At 41.8% G+C, this 23,126-nt stretch overlaps 1 protein-coding gene across 15 annotated transcripts in view; it reads right to left on the reverse strand.

Moving 5' to 3' along the window:
- The window catches only part of ttn.2 (titin, tandem duplicate 2), a 250,029-nt gene that overhangs the window by 137,599 nt on the left and 89,304 nt on the right, over positions 1 to 23,126 (reverse strand). For 10 of the 15 annotated variants that reach the window (XM_083777339.1, XM_083777342.1, XM_083777338.1 and 7 more), the window contains 22 exons: positions 22,682 to 22,949; positions 21,906 to 22,166; positions 19,751 to 19,960; positions 19,534 to 19,611; positions 19,224 to 19,250; positions 18,410 to 18,466; positions 17,436 to 17,480; positions 17,251 to 17,301; positions 16,407 to 16,463; positions 15,394 to 15,465; positions 13,109 to 13,282; positions 12,845 to 12,910; positions 12,624 to 12,674; positions 11,901 to 12,263; positions 10,926 to 11,528; positions 10,317 to 10,424; positions 9,946 to 10,008; positions 8,830 to 9,813; positions 8,503 to 8,586; positions 1,528 to 1,599; positions 1,326 to 1,421; positions 149 to 193 (listed from right to left, as the gene is read on the reverse strand). In XM_083777339.1, the coding sequence (XP_083633465.1) occupies positions 149 to 193; positions 1,326 to 1,421; positions 1,528 to 1,599; positions 8,503 to 8,586; positions 8,830 to 9,813; positions 9,946 to 10,008; positions 10,317 to 10,424; positions 10,926 to 11,528; positions 11,901 to 12,263; positions 12,624 to 12,674; positions 12,845 to 12,910; positions 13,109 to 13,282; positions 15,394 to 15,465; positions 16,407 to 16,463; positions 17,251 to 17,301; positions 17,436 to 17,480; positions 18,410 to 18,466; positions 19,224 to 19,250; positions 19,534 to 19,611; positions 19,751 to 19,960; positions 21,906 to 22,166; positions 22,682 to 22,949 (3,835 nt within the window). The remainder of the gene's footprint in view (positions 1 to 148; positions 194 to 1,325; positions 1,422 to 1,527; positions 1,600 to 8,502; positions 8,587 to 8,829; positions 9,814 to 9,945; positions 10,009 to 10,316; positions 10,425 to 10,925; positions 11,529 to 11,900; positions 12,264 to 12,623; positions 12,675 to 12,844; positions 12,911 to 13,108; positions 13,283 to 15,393; positions 15,466 to 16,406; positions 16,464 to 17,250; positions 17,302 to 17,435; positions 17,481 to 18,409; positions 18,467 to 19,223; positions 19,251 to 19,533; positions 19,612 to 19,750; positions 19,961 to 21,905; positions 22,167 to 22,681; positions 22,950 to 23,126) is intronic. The other 5 variants (XM_083777336.1, XM_083777337.1, XM_083777341.1 and 2 more) reach the window with 5 other exon arrangements.

The following is a 23,126-nucleotide window of genomic DNA, read 5'->3' on the forward strand; positions in this document are numbered from 1 at the left end:
ATATACTCGTGCTCATGGCCACATAGGTGCATGGGCACATAGGTAGCCACATACATAGGTGTACACGGACATTGCTGGTTGTAGGAGTGGTTGCACCACTCAATAATAATAATAACAACAATAATAATAATAAAATGGACGCTCCTACCTTTCTTCACGCCCCCAGGTGTTTGCACTGGTCCCTTGGTTTGATCTAGTACAGAGTCCACAGAATCATTCATTAGACATTTAATCAGCAGATCAACATGTTCAGTGATTCAACATGGAACGATCTGACAGAAACTAGAAGACTTTGCCTTTAAAGAGTTGAGAGCATCAACAGAGTATGAATGTGATTCACATTCTGTAGAATGATGACGCTGCCAGATTGGTGTTAGATATTTACCTTAAACTGCAGCTTCAAATCACAACCAATCAGAAATTAAATACATTCAACTGTTATATATAAGTTATTATCAGGAGAACAATGGCATGCTCCGACTGCTTTCATTCAAAGTAGAGCAGAGTGTTAGTAGCATAGACAACATGAATAGACAGCTGGGAATAAGGTACAGTAGCATGACATGTAAAGAATAAGGTACTGTAGCATGACATGTAAAGAATAAGGTACTGTAGCATGACAAAACACACCACACTGGACCAAGAAGACACACAACGGGATTGCTGCCTTGCCAACATTCACAGTGACAATAAACAGAAGCTCAACTACATGGAATGGATAAGAAGAACCGGAAAATGTCAAAAGATGATTTCCTCCACTGGTCTGAGCAGCTCTACCTGTCTCTGGAGATAGTTCCTCCTTAATAACATCTCCGTCTCTGTCTTGAACCTTCATGCTTGGCTCTTCAGCCTTCAACACAGGCCTGGTCACTTCAAGTATAAAAAGACCAGACTGAAGTGAAGTGTATGCCACGTAAAGAATAAATCCCCAAATTGAGAACTGAAGAACAGGGTTTCTTTCTAAAACATTAATACGCCAGGGAAGGGTAGCTTTTGACATTGGTTATATACATCTGTCTGTGGTTATGAAGTAATTTTCTACTTTCTAAGTTGCATCACTGACTTTTACCGGAGCCTGTGATGTGCTCGATTCACGTACAACATAGAATGCATCCCAAGTGCCTCAAACAAGTACACAACATTGTGAGATTGCTAGTGTAACTAGTTTAATCTCTAATGTGTAGTTGTTGGCCCACCACAAAGAGGTTAGTTAGTTGGTTGGTGTAACTAGTGCAATCTCTAATCTAGTTGTTGGCCATGTTTTTAGGATATCCAGACCACAAAGAGGTTAGTTAGTTGTTTGGCTGTGAACATCAGGTTTGTACCTGTCTTGGCGTCTATTCGCTCAGTATCTTTCTGTCCTTGCACTCTGGTCACAGATGGTTTGATATCTTCAGGGGCTTGAATGGCATCTCGAGTAGCTTCAGAACAGTGTTAAAGAGTTTAATTTCCAAGATCGACATCCAGTTCCGAATGCCTGACACCACATAGAAAAGGTGAAACCCATCAAATGTTGCTGATGAATACCTGCTTGGGGACTGGCTGTCTTTAGCAGTGCCTCTCTAGCTTGTGGGGGAGACTCCAGCTTCTGAACTGGAACTTGGAACAAAAGCACACACCACAGTCAGACGGACATTACGACAAGAGGGGTGAACACTAACTTACACAAAATAAAACATACATGACACACAGAACGTACATGCAGTCAACAAACACATTTGGAGGTGGAGTATGTTGTTTTCCTGATATACCCTTCCTTCTGTTGCTTCTTTGTAGTCACCTGTGGCAGCACTCTTTCACATCTCTTTAATTAGATTTGTCCAGGGCAATGGAACAAGATGGACATATTGAAACCAACAACATGACTCCAACAAATAATAGGAATCCATATTACTCAGGTGAGATGGCTCAGACATCGACCAACAGAAAACATGAAAGGAAGAGACTGCCTCGTTCGACAGCATGGCGTCACTATGAATGTGTTTCACAACGGGAAAGAAGACAGGTTGTGCCCCGAACAAAATGGGTGATGTGATACATTTTAAGATGGCTCTTAAAATGACCAAATGGTGAGGAAGAGGAGGGAAACAGATTGGTTCCTGAGACGACACGGAGGGAGACACGGGGTGCTCTGATGACACGTGCTTGGTGACAGATAACATTTTCACCTGCATGTGTACCTCTGGAAGACGCTTTGAGGGAGACCATCTTCCACTCCTCTGCTTCCATGGGGAGTACCTTTCCTTCTACTACGTCCTTGATTAGAAGAGTTTCTTTCGCCTTTGTATGGCTGGCATCAATTCTCTGTCTGGAGTGTTCGTCAGCAGCAGTTTCTAGATGAGATTCTTCCGTTTCTGATCCAGATATTCTGCTCTGTTCTGGATATATGTCTGAAGTGCCTGATGCGATCTTTTTCTCCAAAACCTTTGGTTTGCTTCCGATATCTGTTACTGAGGAACCTCTTGTTTTGAGGTCTTTCCCTGGTTTCTCATCAATAACACCGCCCTTTGAAATCACTTTGGCTGTTTCTGTTAACTTCACTGAATGGGATTCCTGACCTTCTGCACTAGGGATTATTTTAGTCAATTTGCCTTTGGGAGTAATCTCCTCAGCCTTCATTAACGTATCTTTTGCTATCAGAGACTCTTCCGATGTTACCTCCATCAGAGGAGTAATATAAGCCTTTCGTTCTAGCTTTTCTTGCCTTGTTTTCATCTCAGTTGGAGAAACTCTATCATGTTCGTCTTTCACTGTGATTAATTCCAACTGGTCTTGAACTTGAATGTCTTCTGTTTTTAGCTGACGTCTTTTAATTTGTTCCAGGTTTGGTTTAGTGTCTACTAGTGGAATAACTTTAGCAAACTGGTCTTTAAGTGTAACTACGTTAGACTGAATAGCTTCAGTTGTTGTCTCTTCTCTTTGCTTTTGAGTTACAGGTGTTTTTGAAATGTGCTCCACCTTAATTCCTTCTGCTGTGGTTATACTCTCTGTGACCCTGTCTTCGCACAGAGGAGGCTGCTGTCTTTCAATGTATTCAGATTTAGCTGTTTTGTCTGTAACTGTCATTGTTTTTTCTCCTCTAACCGTTATGTCCTCAGCTGTATGTTGTATTCTCCTCTCTACAAGATGTTCCGGTAACATTGATTCTTTAGAGGTCACCTCTATTATTGGTGCTGCTGAGGCCTTTCTTTTAATGTGTTCTTGTCCTGGTTTCACTCCTTTAGTACGACTATCTCTGGCAGTTTTATCTTTTACCTTCAACTGGACAATATGTTTTTCTGTAACATCACCCTGTTCTAAACCGTCTTTCGATTTAGTCTCTGGTAAACTGGTCCCTGTGGACTTCATTTTAATTTGTTCCAGCTTCGGTTTAGTCTCATCAATAGAAATAGCTTTGGCAAATTGGTCTTTAAGTGTAACTACATTAGACTGGATAGCTTCAGTTGTCTTATCTGTGTCCTGTCCTCTCTGTTCTAGGGTTGCCTTTGAAATACCTTCAACCTTAACATCCTCTGCTGTGGTTAGCCTCTGTCTATCATCACCAGGTCTACTAGGAACCTCTGGAGTATCTGATACTACATCCACAGCTTGCTCCACCAGAGACTTTTCACAAGTGACCGTAGTCACCAGGGTGGGAATAACCTTGGTAGTGTTATCTTTAAACAGGACAGTTTGTGACTGGGTTTTCTCCACTTCAGCCTCAACCGTAGCAAACTTTACTGCTCTCTCTTCAGCACTGCGTCCAACTAATGATTCTTTTGAGGTTACCTCCATCACAGGCGCTACCGAAGCTTTTCTAACAACTTTTTCCTCTGTTGTTTTAATATGCTCAATGGGAGTAACTTTGTCATTTTTAGCTTTAAGTGTTAATACATTTGATTCAATCTCTTCAGGTTTAAAGAATCCTGTCTGTTCTCTTTCTTTTACAGAATCTCTTTCCATTGGAGACACATCCTCTGATTTATAAATGTCCTCTTTTCTTGATACAAGGCCTTTGACACGATTATCTGGTGCGGTAAAGCTTTGTCGAATATCTATTACATCATCTCCATATCTCACTAGCTGTGATTCTTCATATGCAAGCTCCAGTGCATGTGCTCCTGAGACCTTTCTTTCGGCCTCTTCTTGCCTTGTATGAATTACGTCAATAGGAGTAACACTGCCAAATTCATGTTTAACTTTTACCACTTTAGATTGGATAGCTTTAGCTGGAATGCCTTTAACTTTAGATACTTTCTTAGTTGTTAAGGTCTCAACCTTGTCTGCAGAAAGGTCCCCTGGCTTTATTTCGTCACTTTTAGGAAATACTGCTCTATCGTCTGCAATCAAAGATTGTTTATGTGTTGCCTCGGTCAGATTGCTCACATCGGGCATTCTTTCAGTTCTGTCTTTAATTGTTGCCACCTTTGAATTGCCATCTTCAACATGTATTTCTTTACTTCCAGCTAACCTCTGTTTGCTTTCTTTTAGGGATTCTTTAATCTGTAAAGAAGCCTTTTCTGACTCACAGACCTCTATTGTTGCAGCAACTGGCAACAGATTTTCAGGAGTAGTATATTTTCCTTGGTTATCTAATATGACATCTCCTTCTTGTACAATCCATGTTTTTTCATGTGCAGCATCCAGCATAGGTCCCTCAGTAAACATGCTTTTAATATGCTCCTCTCCCCTTGCTGTCCATTCAATAGGTGTAACACTGCCATATTCATGTCTAAGTGAAACTACCTTAGAGTGGATTATAACTTGTCTGTCTTTAACTACCTTTGACTGTTCATTCTCAGCACCGACCTCTTTAGTTTTAGTTAATGTTTGTCTTTTGTCTATAGGAGAAATGTCGTCTGATTTTATGTGATCTTTCCCTGTTGCTCTGTCTCTGGCAATTTCCTCAATTCTGTCATATTTTTCTGGAGCCTCCTGCTTTTCTAAAGGGCCTGTATGCGTTAGTTCTGTTTTGGGTATCAATGAGATCTTTCTCTCAATGTGTTCCTGTTTGGTTTTTGTAACCTTACTTGGAGAAACACTGTCTACTTTGTCTTTTATTGAGATTAATTTTGGTTGGGTGGGTTCAATAGTATTATCTACACCTTTGTCTAGCTTCTGCTTTCTCTGTTTTGGAGACATGTCTTTCTTTGGTGAAATGCCTTCTGAGATTGTCTTCTCTTCTGTTGCAGTATTGCTGATGACCTCTTTGCTTCTTTCATATTTTTCGGAAGAATCTTTTTCTATTAAATATTCAATAGATGTGTCCTCTGCTTCAGCTGTAACTAAAGCCTTTCTTTCAAGTTGTTCCCGTCTCAGTTCCTTGTCTTTGATGGGAGTAACTTTATGCTCCTCTCTCTTCTCTGCCCCTCCAATAGGCGTAACACTGCCATATTCATGTCTAAGTGAAACCACCTTGGACTGGATTATATCCGCTGTAACTTTAACATGTTTGTCTTCAACTGTAACTACCTTTGACTGTTCATTCTCTTTAGTTTTAGTTAATGTTTGTCTTTTGTCTATAGGAGAAATGTCGTCCGGTTTTATGTGATCTTTCCCTGTTGCTCTGTCTCTGACAATTTCCTCAATTCTGACAGTTTTTTCTGGAGTATCCATGATGTCCTCAGTTGGAGAGTCAATCTTCCTGGCAAAGGATTCTTCTCTAACATGGGGTTCATGTTTTGTAGTTTTATGGTCTGTAGTTAATTGTTTATTAGACTCTAAATCCTCAATGTTTGCCTTTCTTTTGGGTATAGCTTTACATTTCACTTCCATAGAGCCTTTCCTCTTTGAAACATCAGTAACAGATATCTTACTAATATTATCAGGCACTTCTTCGCTATCGCCGGGTTTTTCGGGTAAATTTAAAATGTCTACTTGTGACAGTGATATGATATTCTTGCCCACATGTTGGTCTTCATCCTCATACGACACATCTGCATACGCCACCATATCTTCACCTTCAAAGACCTCCTCTACGGGAGAAGCTTTCTCTGTCACATAATACATCTCCTGTATTTTTTGAGCTCCTGTCCTTTGCTTGATCTTGACGACACTGGTAACAGCTTGAAGATTAAAGAAGTTTTTTAAGAGGTTTGAAGAGAAAGCACCATGCAGCGGTGCCAAGAGATTAGGACAAAACAAAAGGCAAACATTGGGGTTAAAGAAAACAACAACAACAACACAAAGCTAAGACTAAGTCTTATCCTGGTGTAATACTGGTGTATTATCATCATGGATGAAGGTGACTGTCAGGTGGACATTAGTCGATCGTTTACCTCTCTCAGGCTTAGTTTCTTCTCTAAGATTCTCAGCCTCTGTTTCAGAAGCTGAAGCAGCAGGAGTTCTCTTGGGAATCTTCTTTGCTTGTGGTTCTTTAAAGAATAATCACTTTTTTAAGCTCAAGGCAGTGGATTTGTAAGATACAAAGAGGTTAATTTTACACAAACGGACAAACGGTTAACAGACATTTTATGAGTGAAATGAATATGAATGATGGTTCTTCTGTTCCTACTGTGTGGACCAGAGCTTGATAGACGCATCATATCAATTAACACTAATATGGAGAGGTGAAATGCCCAAAATGGAGATGGAAATGATAATGGCTGGATAGAACATTTTCTCTCTATACCTCTGGAAGATGGTTTAGGGTAAGTCCTTTTGTCCTCTTCTGGTTTGGAAGGAAGTGGTTTTATATCGACTGCATCCTCAAATACATGGACTTCTTTCTCCTTTATCATCTCAGATCTTTGTGTTGATATTCCTTCTTCAAGGGAAGACTGAGAAGCTTTGAAAAGACATGCTTCAGAATCTGATTCCATTTCCTCGGTTGTAGTTTCTTCATATTCTGGGTATATTTCTGAAGTTTCATATTCAATATCTTGTACACTCATTTTTGGTCTGAGGTCGATATCTGTTACTGATTCTTTTCTCAAAGTTGTCTCTGGTTTTATCTTTTTCTTGCCAACACCTTCGGTTTTCGATTTTGAAATCACCACTGCTGAAGGTTTGACTTTCTCACTATCTTTCAGTGCTTGTGTCTGTTGAACTGTGCCAATGATCTCGTCAGATTTAAACTTTGTTTCTCCTTTCTTTTCACTAGGTTTAACTTTCTTCAATGTAATTACTTCAGCCACACTAGTCTCATCTTTTTCTGAGACAGGAGTTGTGGTGTCTTTCACTTCAGGTTGCTCGTGTCTGACGGGTTTCTTGTCCACCATTTTATCTTTTGAGGGTAAAACTGTGGTAGGTTTATCTTTAACGGTTACTGACTTTGGAATTACTTCTTCAACTTTTATTTCTTCAGTTCTATACTTCTCTGGAGAATCTGATTCAAGCATGTCATGTTCCAAGACCTCTTCGTCATACATTGTCTCTGGTAACGGTGTGCCAGACACTTTGCTAATAACTTCTTCCTGCTGAATTTGCTTCCTTTTCTCTTTTATTGTAGTGACACAGGCTGGTTTGTCTTTTTCTAAACCTTTCTTAGAAGGAATATCTTTATGTGGCTGAATTTCCTCGGTTGTAGCTATCATTTGTCCTCTCTTAGGTATCCCTGTTTCCTTTCTTTCAATTTGATCTTCACTCATCTGTTCAGCTGCTGTCTGTTTCTGTTTTGAAGGAATAACTTTGGTAGGTCTGTCTGTTACCTGTCTCTTTGACTGAATGTCCTCCTCGGCTTCAGGTAATTCTGTCCTCTCTTCACGTAATTCTACTCTGGCTACAGTAATGACCTCTGATGATTTCCCTTCTTGCATCATTGTAACTTTTTGCTGGATAGGAGCAGTACATGGATCCTTGTCTTCTATTTGATCGGGAATCTCCTCCCTGCTCTTTAATGGTTTAATTGTGACTTCCTTACTCTCTGTGATAACTGCATCTCTCCTCTGAGGATGCCCTGGTGCTTTGTCAGTCTCTACTACGGTTTTCGTTACTTCTTCCCTAACTTTCGTAGATTTAACATGCTTTTTAAGAACTGGCTTTTCAGATTCTATTTCTGTCATAACACTGTCCTTTGTTTTTGGAGCAATTTTAGGTTTTGGCACTCTGACATCTTTTTTCTTTGAAACATCAGTAACAGATATCTCTCCTTTGGGCTCAGATTTCTTATCTCTCTGGTCAGGTTTTTCTCTAGAACTTAAAATGTCTACTTGTGACAGGGATGTTATCTCCTTGGCCACGTGTTCCTCTTCATCCTCATACGACACCTCTGTATACTCCACCACTTCCTCGTGTTCTAAGGCCTCCTCTATGGAGTAAGCTTTCTCTGTCATGTGATAATCCTCCTGTATCTTCTTCGCTCCTGTCCTTTGCTCAGTCTTCACAAAACTGGTAACAGCTTTAATGTTTAAGATGTGTTGAAGAGAAGGCACCATTTGGCGGTGCCAAGAGATAACAAACAACACAGAAACAAGCATAGGAGTTAAGAGCAACCACACATATGTAAGAATAGATAATCCACCCGTGGTGTATTATCTTCATGTTTAAGAGGGAGTAAACGAATGGTCAGAAACATTCTTGTACCTCTCTCAGGTGGAGATGCCTTTTTCTGTAACTCAACCTCTGTATCAGCAGGAAGGGGAGAAGGAATCTTCTTAACGTCTGGTTCTTAAACATTTTGAAGACAAGGGAGAGTGTAGACGAGAATTCAGACGCAGTTCACAAATGTACAGAATAGACCAAACACAAACAAAAACACTATAATACTTAGAATAATAGCATATTCATGGCACATGAATTACTTCTGTAGATGGACTGTCGCCCATACAACACACACAAATACACACAAACAGAAGATATAAGCAGTAAGAAATATGTGTGCTAAGAGGTGAGGTTTTAATTTAAGAATACCTCTAGGAAGAGCTTCCTCTATTTCCCGCTTAGTCTTAGCTTCAGGGATCTTCTGAGGTTTCTTCTCGGGTGTCTTATCAGGGACCTTTGTAGGAACTGATTTTCCTGGTACTTTTTCTGGAACCTTTTTCTCTGTGACCTTGTCAGACACAGATACCTTCTCAGGTGTTTTCTTGGGTACCTTCTCTGGCTCTATCTTCTGAACCTGCACCGGTATGTCCTCTAACTTTTCTGGTATTATTTCAGGTGCCTTTTTCTCCGATACCTTTTTCTCCTGTATTTTTTCCAGAACCGTCTCAAGATGCACAGGCGTCTTCTCGGGTATCTTTTCTACCTTTTCGGGTACCTTCTGGGGAACCATTTCAGGTGCCTTTGTCTCTGGTACTTTTGCAGGAAGTTTTTCAGGTACTTTCTTCTCTGGTATTTTTTCCGGAACCCTCTCCTTAACCTGCACAGGCGTTTTCTCAGGAATCTTTTCTATATTTTCCTTTTCAGGTACTTTTTTCAGTGGTACTTTTTCAGGTACTTTCTTCTCTGGTATTTTTTCTGTAACCTTTTCAGGAATCTTTTTCTGTGGTACTTTTTCAGGTACTTTCTTCTCTGGTATTTTTTCTGTAACCTTTTCAGGTACTTTCTTCTCTGGTATTTTTTCTGTAACCTTTGCAGATACTTTTTCCTGTAGCACTTTTTCTGGAACTCTTTCATGTGTTTTCTCCAGTACCCTCTGAGCTTCCTCCGGAATGTGCTCAGGAATAATTTCCACTGCTTCCTGGAGGTGCACTTCAGGTTCCCTCAAGGCCGTCTTCTCAAGAACCTTTTCAGGCATTTTATCTGGGATCTTCTCCACTTTCCTTTGAGGTACCTGCTTGGGTTCCGTCTCAGTTACTTGCTCGGATACCTTTACAGGTATTTTATCGGAAGACTTCTGAGGTACCTTCTTCAGGTGCACCTCTTCAGGAATATGTTTTGATTCAGGCACGGTCACTTTAAGAGGGTATAACAAACACACACAATACATAACTATAAAGAAAGGCAACATGTGCTATCGCACAGATAAAGACAAGTGAGACAGTGGTGAACAATTTATGCAAACCATCTGAAGATAATTCCATCTACCTTTCTTAGGAGCCTCTGGTTTCTTGGCTGGTTTTGGAGCTTCTGGTATCTGTTCCTCAACAACTTAAGAGATAACCATTTAGGTTTGTTAGAAGTTGAACAGATACTACAATAGAAAAACAATAGAACAAAACTGCTTCACTCTAGCGAGTGCAAAGAGGAACAAATTACACCTGGGACAAAACAACCTCACACAGACAAACACACTGCTACTGACCAACAACCCCATATCTCTAAGTCAGAGGTTAGACATTACACAGAATAATACAAGCCAGGAAGATGTGAGTGTAAGAGTAGTGGGAAGAGCATGGGGGGGGGGCACTTCACCACCCAGCTCATTGACAGCCTGCAAGGCTTCAATGGTTTGATACCTTTAGTTGCAACAGGTTTCTTTTGAGGTTCTACTTCTGCTTTGTCCACTTTTTGTGGGACTGAAGTTGGAGGGGGAGGTGGAACGACTTGCTTTGGTGTTTCTGGCACTAAAAAGAAACATGCAAGTTGTGAGATAAAATAAGGTATCTAACTATGTAAAAATATATAATTTAGGCAACCAAAATGCTTATATGAACCTTGATCAGGCCATATAAGAAAATACATAACTATATGTACAGCACACAAAAAGGACAGGCCAAACTGCTGTTCAGAAATACTAGGCTTTGAAAGTGCTATGCATAACTATTTTGTGCAGACGAGACTCTGAATTTGTCTACTTTGAAATGACACCAGGCAAAAAAGGAAAGACAAAAACAGCTATTATCTTTCATACCGACACAAACATGTCCGTTAACCCAATGCAAAGTTAAAGATGTTTTACAGTCATAAGATTTCCTGAAGTTAAATAGAGTTTGCTAGCGCAAACAGACACAGCAAACATGGTTAATAGCTTAGTGTAATCATGAGTATGGCGATAAGAATCAGTCTGGATGAGGGAAATGCAGAAGCCTATAGCTGTCTGAGACGACAGACCCAAGAGCAGATACCTGTCTTTGGGATGACCTCCTTAGGGGCGGCTGCTGGTGGAGCTTCTGGTTTAGGGGTGACCTCCTTAGTGGCGGGAGAGGGCACAGCTTGCTCTGTTTTTCTTACTTCGGGCTCCATTGCCTTGGACAGTGCCTCTGGCTTAGGAACTGGTTTCAGCTTGGGCTGTGGAGCCGGAGCCTCTGGCTCTGGCTTAGGAACTGGCTTCAGCTTGGGCTGTGGAGCCGGAGTCTCTGGCTCTGGCTTAGGAACTGGCTTCAGCTTGGGCTGTGGAGCCGGAGTCTCTGGCTCTGGCTTAGGTACTGGCTTCAGCTTGGGCTGTGGAGCCGGAGTCTCTGGCTCTGGCTTAGGAACTGGTTTCAGCTTGGGCTGTGGAGCCGGAGTCTCTGGCTCTGGCTTAGGAACTGGTTTCAGCTTGGTCTGTGGAGCCGGAGCCTCTGGCTCTGGCTTAGGAACTGGTTTCAGCTTGGGCTGTGGAGCCGGAGCTTCTGGCTCGGGTTCTGACACGGCAGACTTTGGTTTACGGACCTCTGGTTCTGCTGGTTCAAGCTTGACCTTTGGTGGCTCTGCCTTCGGGGCCTCAGACCTCTGGGTTTCTTCAGGGACTTAAAGTGACATGCACATCGATTTAGATTTAGATAGGAAATAAAAGCATACAAGCACATAAGTATGAAAGAGATTCGCTCCCTTGATAGAAGCTATACAAACACAAAAGACACAGGGAGACATACAGAGAGACATACAAAGAAGCAGCGACAACACAGTGCGCACATAAAGATAGACAGACAGACAGACGGATATAAAAGCTGCTACTTAAATAAAGAGCACAGCGTGCACATAAAGATAGACAGACAGACAGACGGACAGAAAAGCTGCTACTTAAATAAAGAGCACAGCACGCACATCCAGACAGACAGACATAAAAGCTGCTACTGAAATAAAGGCCACAGCAGGCACATGAAGATGACAGGAAATACCTTTGGATGGTGGGGTCACTGGCTTCTTTACTGGCGCTGGCTTGACTTCCTCTTTAGGTTTAAGCTTGGCGTCTAGTGCACCCTTTGGAGCAGCCTTGGGCTCTGGTTCGACCTTGGGAGCAGCTTTGGGTTCGGGTGCAACCTTCTGAGCAGTCTTGGGCTCCGGTTCGACCTTGGGAGCAGCTTTGGGTTCTAGTGCAACCTTCTGAGCAGTCTTGGGCTCTGGTTCGACCTTGGGAGCAGCTTTGGGTTCTGGTGCAACCTTCTGAGAAGTCTTGGGCTCTGGTTCAAGCTTTGCAGCAGGTTCAGGCTTAGCTGCAGGGGCCACTTTAGCCTCTGCTGGCACCTGGGGCTTGTGTTCATCTTTAGGTAACACAGTGACATTAACAGCAACATTAGCTCAAAGCTAATATGCAATATATCATACAACCATACTAAAGATTATGAAGAAGCTTTGAAACGGCCAAGAATATGAAGCTCAAAGACAGACAAACTAGTGGCAGAGAAAACAAAAGCCAGACATGCACAATAGATGAATAGATGAAGTGAACACGCATTAAGATTAAAGTCCAGAGCGACTTAATTAAGACGAAACACACAATCATCAATAAGAAGTGAGAAGATACACAACAGCATATGCAATTTCTGCAAGACCAAGCCGTTATTGTGAACATCAATTCAGACCTGGAGCTAAATGTCAATAAAAAGTATCAGTACAAGTACCTTTCTTTGGCACCTCCTGTGGTTTCCCAACAGCAGACTTCTTAACCTCGTCTGTTCAAAGACAATCATCACATCACACAATGAGAACAACGGGATGGGAGGAACAGGATTGAGGGGACGATACAGAATGGTGGAAATGAATGAGAAAACAAAATGAATAAGAGGGTGACGTTAGCAAAGAGGTTACACACAGGAATGAGACATGTGTTGCTGGACGCTACCTTTAGCAGCAGAGGGTTCCTTCTCCGCAGAGACAATCTCTTCTACTGGCTTTTTGGCTTCAGGCACTTGAAAAGTTTAGTAAAGTTAAATTAGTAAACAGAAGTCTGAAGACTGACGTGACATGGTAGAGAGGATTAGTTTAACTTACGAGTTAAATCAAGGCTACTCAAGTACATTTGAATGTATATTAGTTTTCATTGTTATGGAGCTGTATATATGAATGTGTTTATTAAAAGTGTCCCAACGCAGACAGAGTTTGATACCTTTAGTTGGTGCAGATTTCTTCTCTGCCTCTGCAGGCTTCTTCACAGCCTCTGCAGGCTTCTTCTGAGCCTCTGCAGGCTTTTTCACAGCCTCTGCAGGCTTTTTCACAGCCTCTGCAGACTTTTTCACAGCCTCTGCAGGCTTCTTCTCCGGCCTCTTCTGAGCTTCCGGAACTTAAAAGAAACTTACTCTGTTAGCCAAGTTGCACTGCATTAGCCGAGCACCAGTTAAGAGAAGCATCACAGGCACCAGTTAAGAGAAGCATGGGCATCGTTGGCGAAAGGGCCTTTCTGTGTGGAGTTTGCATGTTCTCCCCGTGTCCCCCTAGGGTAGGTACACTCACAAAAAAACATGCAGTAATCCTGGTCTCTAAACTGCCTCCCCCTGGCCAGCCTGATGGAGGGGAAAGGAACTGATTGGAATAACGTGTTCCTTCCACGCGCTACGTCCAACCAGGGAAACTCCCCCCTGTTAGGTGTAAAGGAGCAACTTGGACACTCATGCATGAAAGGAAGCATGAGTTTAAGTCTGTTGCTCTCCCCAGGTTGGCGGAGGGTGTGTAGAGCCCAGGATCACATTAGCATCAATCACGAGCACCAGTTAAGAGATCACTTCAAGGGAAAAGCCTCGCTCAACTCAGGCAGACTTTTAAAGGTTCAGGCGTGTGCTGAGTGCACATTCAAAGAAAACATATAGAAAGAGAATAAAATCTGCACTCTCAGTCATAGTAAGAGTCTTGTTTAATAATGATGATGATCCGCAGCAGCAGTCAAACCAGACAAACCTGACACTGACGAAGGCCTGCGCGCCAAAATGCGTTTGTCTGGTTTGACTGCTGCTACGGATCATCATCGTTATTAAACAAGACTCCTACTATGACTGAGAGTGCGGATTTGATTCGCTTTCCACCAGTTAAGATAAGCATCACAGGCGAACACCAGTTAAGAGGAGCATCATGCACTTGCATGAATAGAGAAGAAGCATGGCTGACAAAGATGCAATGGACAGCGGCACATCACCATGCTGGCTTGTGGTGGACAAGTTTGTGAAAATGAGCAAGACAATAAAGGGCCTTGCAAAACGGGGAGCGAGGAACGCAAGCGTTGTTGCCTGGATCAACAACAGGTCTCCTCCAGGTCTGCTCAAGAGGGGCACAATGACGCAAGCGTAAAGAAAAGCTAAACAGTATCCAGGTCTGGTGAGTCGCGGGCCGTGTGCACGAAACGAGCACACGCGCAACAAATTCACGGGAACGAGCTCACGTAAATACGCTGGTCTCATTGAAAATGAACTACAGGCGCGTTATATTGCTTCACGTTTGAAAGGCCCTTGATACTGCCAGGACCACATAAAGAGATATAGCCCTGAATGTCCATAACAGGTCTGTAACTCAGAGAGTGTTCAGAGTTAAGGGGGTCTTTGCAAATAAAACATTTGAGAACCACTGGTACTAGTTGGAATCCTAATATGCCTACTGTCCTAGTATATTACGTGCCATACATTAGTCTGAATTAAACCTGAAGACTTGGCATTCAGAAATTGGGTGTTATGATCAAAATGAAGAAAATTTCAATGGTTTGTAAAATATATAATCAAACATTAGCCACGGACCAAGACCAAGACATTTGTCTGTGTACGGACATGTTGATGAGCCCTGGTAACAGTTAAATGCAAACAGTGACTTTATCTACTGGAGACAATATTCACAGTTAAACATGATAACTATACTGCACTACGAGACAATATCTACAGTTAAACATGATAACTATACTGCACTAGACCAACTAGACAATATCTACAGTTAACTGGTTCAGACCGTACAACGTGTGGGCACGTCATCATAAGCAATCCAACCGACAGGGTGCTAGCGCATTTTCAATGATATCAAACGAGAGAAGAATATTCTTCATTTCTGACTTCTGACCTGCCTCTCGTTCAAAATATGAACGCGAGGGATCATGGAGCGATTTTTATCGAAACGAGAGCAAGGTAAGCAAGCAAAAAGCAGGGGGGGGGGGGGGGGGGGGGCGGGGGCTTTACAGAGTAAAAGCGGCCATATCTTCCCGGCACTCCAAGCTTCTATTTAGAAGGAATCCCGGTGGTGCTGATTGTGTTAAACATGAAGAGGCAACACATGCAAAGAGAAAACGTGTCGTTTAATTTACAACCATGTAGACCAGACTGCATGGTTGAAGAGTTTAGTGGAAGACACACAGACACAAGTGTAAACTTGAATGTGCCAGGAACAGAACAACAGGAAGGGACAGGACATTAAATGCGGTACCTTTGGTTGGCACTTCCTCTCTCGTTTCTATCGACTTGGTTTCCACCGCCTCCTGCACTGGAACTCTGGGAGCTGACGGGACAAGAGCAAACACACTCAGCATAGTCTCAACATTTACAGGAGTGTGAAGAATCAATCCTCTGTGAACTATACTGGACACATACATTGATTAGGAGGACGCCTACTGTGTACTGAAATCTGCCGCTATGCTCACAGTTGCTGCACCTCGCGTTTATAATATATAATATTATATTTATGTACGGGTAGCTCAGTCCGTAGAGCCCTCATCACAAGGTCATGGGTTCGATCCCGGGCACCGCCAAGCGCCAACTCAGTAGCACGGCTTGGGGTAGGTAAAGACACGTTGTGCGGTTAAGTACTGGGAGCCGATGGAAGGTGGGGCGCTCCACCTCAGCAATCACATTTTTCACCCGTTGTCTCTCCTGTGCTTTTTCTCCTTGCTCTTTGCACTACACCTCCATTCTTCTTCCCTTTTCCTGAAAGCTACACAAAATGATGGGCGCTTGTTTGCACCGATAAAATAATTTCACCCACTTTTTAACACCCTGCGAACGAATGGCGTCACGCGACAATACACCTGATTCAGGTTGTATAAGACATGTATAATATAAGATACATGTATAAGACATACATGTATAAGATACATGTATAAGATACAACATGTATAAGATACAATACACACTGATTCAGACACATATAAGACAATACACACTGATTCAGACAAAACGTATAAGCGCTAGAAGAAGAAGAAGAAGAAGCAGCAGTACTGTTGGGTCAACAACAATCTGCTTCTGAAGCTGTGAACGAACACACGTGAAGAGAGAGCCAGGGTTCTATCAAGATTATATCTCCAAGAATAGCTCAACACACACGCGCACGCGCATGCGCGCACGCACGCACGCACGCACGCACGCACGCACGCACGCACGCACGCACGCACAGAGGAGTTACAAGTACTCTAAAGACGTTCCCTAATATGAATGGTCAGATACCTTTAGCTGTGGACACCTGTGTTAGCGTCTCTTCTGTCCAGCTTTGGTACTCTTCTACTGAATGATGGAGATGACACAACATGAGTTGCTGCACAATGACGGAAACATCTTTATTCCACGGGTTCTCAAAGTGTGGTCCAGGGACACCCAGGGGTCCCTGAGGGGGTCCCAGGGGTCCCTGGGGGGGTTCTAGGGGCACCCAGGGGTCGTTGAGGGGGTTCTAGGGGCACCCAGGGGTCCTTGAGGGGGTTCTAGGGCGGTCCCCAGAGGAACACTGTAAGCCGCATTTTATTTAATCATCTTTAAAATACACAATCTACAAGCTCACGACTCGCCTCATCACCACACGTCATGAGCTCGTAGATTGGCTATTAAAAAACAGACAGACAAATATTGACGAATGATGGCCAATCTTCTCTTATGGGGTTCCCTGGCACCAAAGCTTGTCAGATGGGGTCCGTGACCACCAAATACAATTTGGGGGTTTCTTGACATGAACATGTTTTGAGAACCAGTGGTCTAATCAACCCCCCCCCCCCCCCCCCCAAGTCACTATGTACAAGACAAACAACAACGGTATGATTGAGTCAGTGACTGTTGTTGGACCCACTGATGAGACAGACAGATTGTTGGACACTGATAAGACAAACAGATTGTTGGACACACTGATAACAGACAGAAGATGGTTAAGACATAAGGACACACACACACACAACACTCTGTGTTGACCACACACGCAGTTAGACACCCACAAAGATTATTACAAACAAACCATGATCCATAATGTTACGATGAATACATAAGAAAATAAAGGACGATGTGATGATTTAACACATAGTTCTACCTCTCTGCTCCATCTCCTCTTCATACTCATAGGAGGAATGCACTGCAGATTCTGCAACGGACAGCGTTGACTTTGATTTATCTGTGGTTGCTAAATGGGTGTATAGTTCTATAGCTAAATATTGAGTTTAACTACGGACGAGGATATTAAAGACAGATCGATGTTAGTGAAATAATAATATGTACCTCTGTGTTGTCTTTGTTCTTCATATTGATAGAACTCAGATGATTCTTTAAAAGACAGACAGCGTTATATAAACATAGGTTTGATATAGAAAGGTTCATATTTAAAGTGAGTAACAGTTACTATTGGCTCAGTGGCCTTGTGGTTAGAGTGTCTGCCCTGAGACTGGGAGGTCAGGGTTCAATCCCCGGCCGGGTCATACCAAAGACTCTAAAAATGGGACCCAATGCCTCCCTGCTTGACACTCAGCATCAAGGGTTGGATTGGGGGTAAGTCCCTGCGACATACTAGCGTCATGTCCAGGGGGTGTACTTGTACATCAAGCTGCCTCACGCTACAGAAACAGGAGATAGCCTCCTTGGTTTTTAATGTTAATGTGATAGTAACCATTCTGTCGCTCCAGTTCTTTAAATAAACAGACAATACATGTTCAGGTGGGACACCGATTTCATCCAATCAGGAGAGGGGAACATCATCACTTCCAATGTCACCAAATTATCTGGAGTTCTCGTTCCTGATTGGATGAAACTGGTATCCCTGTTACTGAACAAATGCTGTATAATATCAGAATGCAGGACTGAGGGTTTACTGTTATAATATAATAGTTATAAGGCTATATCTAGCCTCGACCTCCTACAGGCGTATGAAAAGGCTCAAATTATTAATCTTCGATAGCTTTTTTAGAGAGCATTTTATGTAGATTTATAGCATTTTATGTAAACATAGTATAGTATATATGCATAGTTTCATTATATAGATTTTCCACTGTTACGTTCTTAGCTTACGTATGATTCATGATAAATACTTTGTTGTATTTGATGTATTGCCATGCTTTTTTTATTCTTTGTTCTTGCTTAATGTAAATCGCTCTGGATTAAGAGCGTCTGCTAAATGCCTAAATTGTAAATAGTTATAATATCAGAATGCAGGGCGTCGGTGTTACTGGTTAACTAGTTGAAGAGACTCCCTGTCTTACCTTGCAGAGCAGCGGATAGAGGCATGTCAGGCCTCTGGACTGACGAGTCTGGCACAGCTACGGAGTATTGAACAACATTTATTAGAGTCTATTTAATTTATTATTCAATAATACCAAAAACACATCGCTTTCCTTTTGAAATTAAAGGGATTGTGACATTAAAAAAATATTTCTTAATGTTTTTATCTTTTCTGAGCTCAATTGCACCCAAAAAACCTGAACTTTTAAGATTCAGTAGATGTTCTGTGGTCTGATTGTCCTGCTGTTTGTGATGTAAGAGCCAGCAAATCCCATACATGTCAATGGGATTTGCCAGCAGATGTCACTGTTTCCAATGTTTTGCCTGTTACTTTCTTAGCTTACGCATGTTTTATGATAAATGCTTTTGTGATGTATTCCCATGCTTTTGTTCTTGATTATTGTAAGTCGCTCTGGATTAAGAGCGTCTGCTAAATGCCTAAATTGTAAATTGTTTTCATTTAGAGCTCAAAAGGATTCCAAACCCCAGAGAAAACTCCAGACCACAGAAAATCCACTGAATGTTCAAAGTTCATGTTTTTTGGGGGTGTAATTGTGGTCATAAAACCTAAAAGAAAAACGAAAATGTATGAAAAACTATGTCATGAAACCTTTAAGGTAGAATAAATAACGTTAAGTATAATTATTATTATTAAGTATTAAATCTGAATTAGTGTTATTTATCATTGTAACTAACCTTTTGTTTGTTTTTGAAGATTGCATTAATGCAAGTTAGTGTCAAATTGTTAGAGCTGTGAATTTTTTTGGATTAAAAACGGGTTGCGGGCAAACTTACTGATGGGTAGCCTCGCTAGTTCAATCTCTGTGAAGAGGAAATATTGAAACATAATTACACTTTGGGTCTCTCACACACAGACACACACGCACGCACGCACGCACGCACGCACAAATAGCTGCTTCCACCCGGACAATCAGGCATAAGAAGAATCAGACCCGAGAGACGAAAAAATATATATACACACACACACACACACACACACACACAACACACTGATGTACAATGTTTACCTACACAAGATGTAACGATAAGGAAAGCTTGAAAAACACACACACACACACACACACACACACACACACGCACGCACCTTTGCCTGACAAATAGAGCTCAGCAGTGCTCTTAGCTTCTCCCCTGGGCTCCAACCTCACAATGACTGAGTACACGCCTAGAAGAGATTAGTAACCAACAAAGAGGGGCGTCTTTTAACGATAATGTTCACATGACGGGAGAAAGGTCCAGAAAGAGAGAAAACACGCACACACGTACACACACAGTCACACACACACGCACGCACGCACACACACCTTCGTCATCGGTGGACACGTTTCGTATGACCATGAAGTGCCTGCGCCCCTCGGAGGTGAAGGTGTACTTGGGGCTGTCCCTCAGCTCCCAGGTGTCCTTGTACCAGGACACGATGGCGTTGTCGAAGGACACCTCGCACTCGAAGGTGGCCGACTGCTGCTCGCTCACCTCGATGTTGTGGATGCGTTTGGTGAAATGAATTTGTTCGGCTATTAGGAAAACAGACGAGACAATAATGGTTGGTTGCCATGGTCCGTCCCGCTACCCTCTCTCTCTCCCCGAATGGTTTATTTTTTTATTTTGGTAAAACATCCCGTGAAAATCAAGGTTATTATAGGCAACTAAAAACTAACGAAATAAAGTAACAAAAACTATTTTGGTTAAAGCAGCATTTTTAAACTGTACTCTTCCACCCTGGATTTGAACCCGGTATTTCCTGCACTGACATTTTTTTAACCTCTGAGCTAATAGAGCCGGCCTGCTCGCTCAGGGGATGAATTGAATCATGACCTCATGTCAGATCCTTGATCTTTGACACCATGTAAATATCCCAATAGAAGAGCAGGGAGACAAAATAAGTTATATTGTATTAACCCATTTAGACCTGAGGACGATTCTACAGTTTTATTAAATACAGTCTATGTTTCTAAGTCAGTGGTACTCAAACTATTTCAGGTCAAGGAGCCCCAGAATTATCTGTAATTGGCCGCCGACCCCCATCTGAAAATATGTAGTTCCAGGGACCCCCCAGAAGCATAGATTTGAGTTAAAACCGGTAATCGGATTAATTTCTACTTTCAGATTTCAGATAGATTTCAACCTTACTACAACTTTTTACTACTAGGACTTATCAGAGGAAATTATGTAAAACAATATATATATTTATTTATTTTTGCACATTTATAATAATTATTAAAATAATAATAATTAATTCATAATTTACATTTGGTACATCTTTCACAATAATTAATAAAACATGTTCTAGACATTCTAATGATCACAAAAAAACATATATTACAGTTATTTTACTTACTTTTATCAGGGTTAAAGGTCATAGGTTAAAATGTGAGTCCAAAACAAATAATATTATTAATTAATTAATTAATTAAAATATGTTATTGGGTGTTACAGGGTTAACATACTCTACCATAAGGATTGTATAAGTTATATTGTATTTACATACTCTACCATAAGGATTGTATAAGTTATATTGTATTCACATACTCTACCATAAGGATTGTATAAGTTATATTGTATTTACATACTCTACCATAAGGATTGTATAAGTTATATTGTATTCACATACTCTACCATAAGGATTGTATAAGTTATATTGTATTCACATACTCTACCATACAGATTGGACACAATTACTTTGTATTCATTAAAAAATGTAAATTGTGTATTTAGAAAACTAACTACTAACGACTAACTACTACTAACCAACTAAAGTCAGGAAATGTCCTTAGTTTTAATATTTGTCAGTTTAAAGTTTGGTCTTTTGGGAGGATATGAAATATTTATTCAATTTCTTTGTTTGTTTTTTGTTGCTGTGCCACTTTTAACTGTGAACGCATTTCTTTAAATATGTTTTTTTTGTATCTTGTTCCTGAGTACTACTTTAATCTATTTTAATCTAAACACAACTAAGCTTTACAGTGAAATAAAACTAAAATATTAAACATATTTTTTACGTAAGTATAATAACCTTGATGTCAACGGGGTGACAGCGTTAGAATGCAATGTGTTGATGATGATTAGGAATGGTTTGGGGTTTCAGTTGACGAGGGGTTAATGTGAAGATGGACAAACAGCATGATGATGATGATGAGGATGATGATGAGGATGGTGAGGATGGTGACTGGTGAGGATGATGAGGATGAGGATGGTTTGAAACGTTGCAAAAAAAAAAGGACAGCAGGAAGACAGCTCCACAAACCGACAGAACGGAAGGAAGCAGCAGGTGGGGAATTAAGAACGCCAATAAAAAAAACAACCCAATAAAGAACTCCATTAGTGTGACGACGTTTACACTTTGGATGCTGGTAGTTTTTGTCAAGAGGTTAGTAAGAAGAAGGGCTTTGGCAACAACAAGACGACCCAGAGGTTAGTAGAACACGTAAAGATGGGTGTAAAGACGACCCCCACACAAACCTTCCACCCAGAGGTCTGCGGAGGACGTGAGGTTCTCGTAGCGACAGCTGTACGTTCCCTGGTCTTCCGGCTTCACGTCTCTAATGAGCAGCCTGTGCACCTTGTGCTTGACCTCGGACGAGAACCTGCCCTTCATCTCCAGGCGCCGGCCGTCCTTGAACCACTGACTCTGAACGTCGGGCACGGACAACTGACAAGACAATGTGGACGTCTGGCCCTCCTTACCCTGTGTGTCCTGCAGGTGGCGCTCCACCTCCATTTCTGAAAAGACAACAAGCAAAAGCAAAAAGGTCATTAAAATGTTGCTTATAGCAGCTTTAAATAAATGTATAAATAAATAAAATAAATATTGATACATTCCAAATATGTGACTTGTTGGCTGAGTGGCTGCCATCGTGCAGCCTCCATATTTTCACCAGAGGAGAAAAACAGATTTCTTTTTTTTTTTTAATCCAAAATTAGTTAATAGCTCAAAGCTTGTAGATCTGCTATCTTTTTTTTATCGTGAAAATATAGTGCAAATCTTTGAATATATATTCTTTCAGAGCGAACGTTTTGAACTAAAATCTTTGCTTCAGGGGTGGTCCCTGGAACTACATAGCCTACATGTATTTTCAGATGGCGGTCGACAGCCAATTACATATATTTCTGGGGGTCCTTGATATGAAAATGTATGAGAACGACTGACATAGAAACATGGAGTTTTCAAGAAAACTGTCAGGATTTAGAAGGCATTTGCAGAATCGTCCTCATGTCTAAATGGGCTAGACACTGACCCGTCACAGCCAGCTTGGCGCTGGAGATGTGCGGTCCGCACACCACACGGTAGTTGCCCTGGTCCTTGGCCTGGCAGTCCTTGATTCTCAGCAGGTGGCGGTCGCCCACGATGCTGATGGCGTACTTGTCGCCCGTGTCCAGTTTCTGGGTGCCCTTGTACCAGGACAGGGTGATCTCCGGGTAGTTGATCTTCACCTCGCACTCAAACACCGCCTCCTTGTTGGTGAAGGCGGACTGGTCCGAGATGTCCTTCACCACCGTGACGGGCTGCAAACAAACAAACAAACAAACGGACAGACAGACAAATAAAGATTATTATCCCCATTTGGTTTGAATAGAGATGATGCACATGAATCACTTTCTCACCGAGACACGCACCCCCTCATTTAGACCGAGTGGCAAAACGTTGAGCAGCATTACATGGAGCATTGCAGTTTGGAAGCG

Source organism: Protomyctophum parallelum (assembly GCF_964188405.1).
Source record: "Protomyctophum parallelum genome assembly, chromosome: 11".
Taxonomy (NCBI): Eukaryota; Metazoa; Chordata; class Actinopteri; order Myctophiformes; family Myctophidae; genus Protomyctophum; species Protomyctophum parallelum.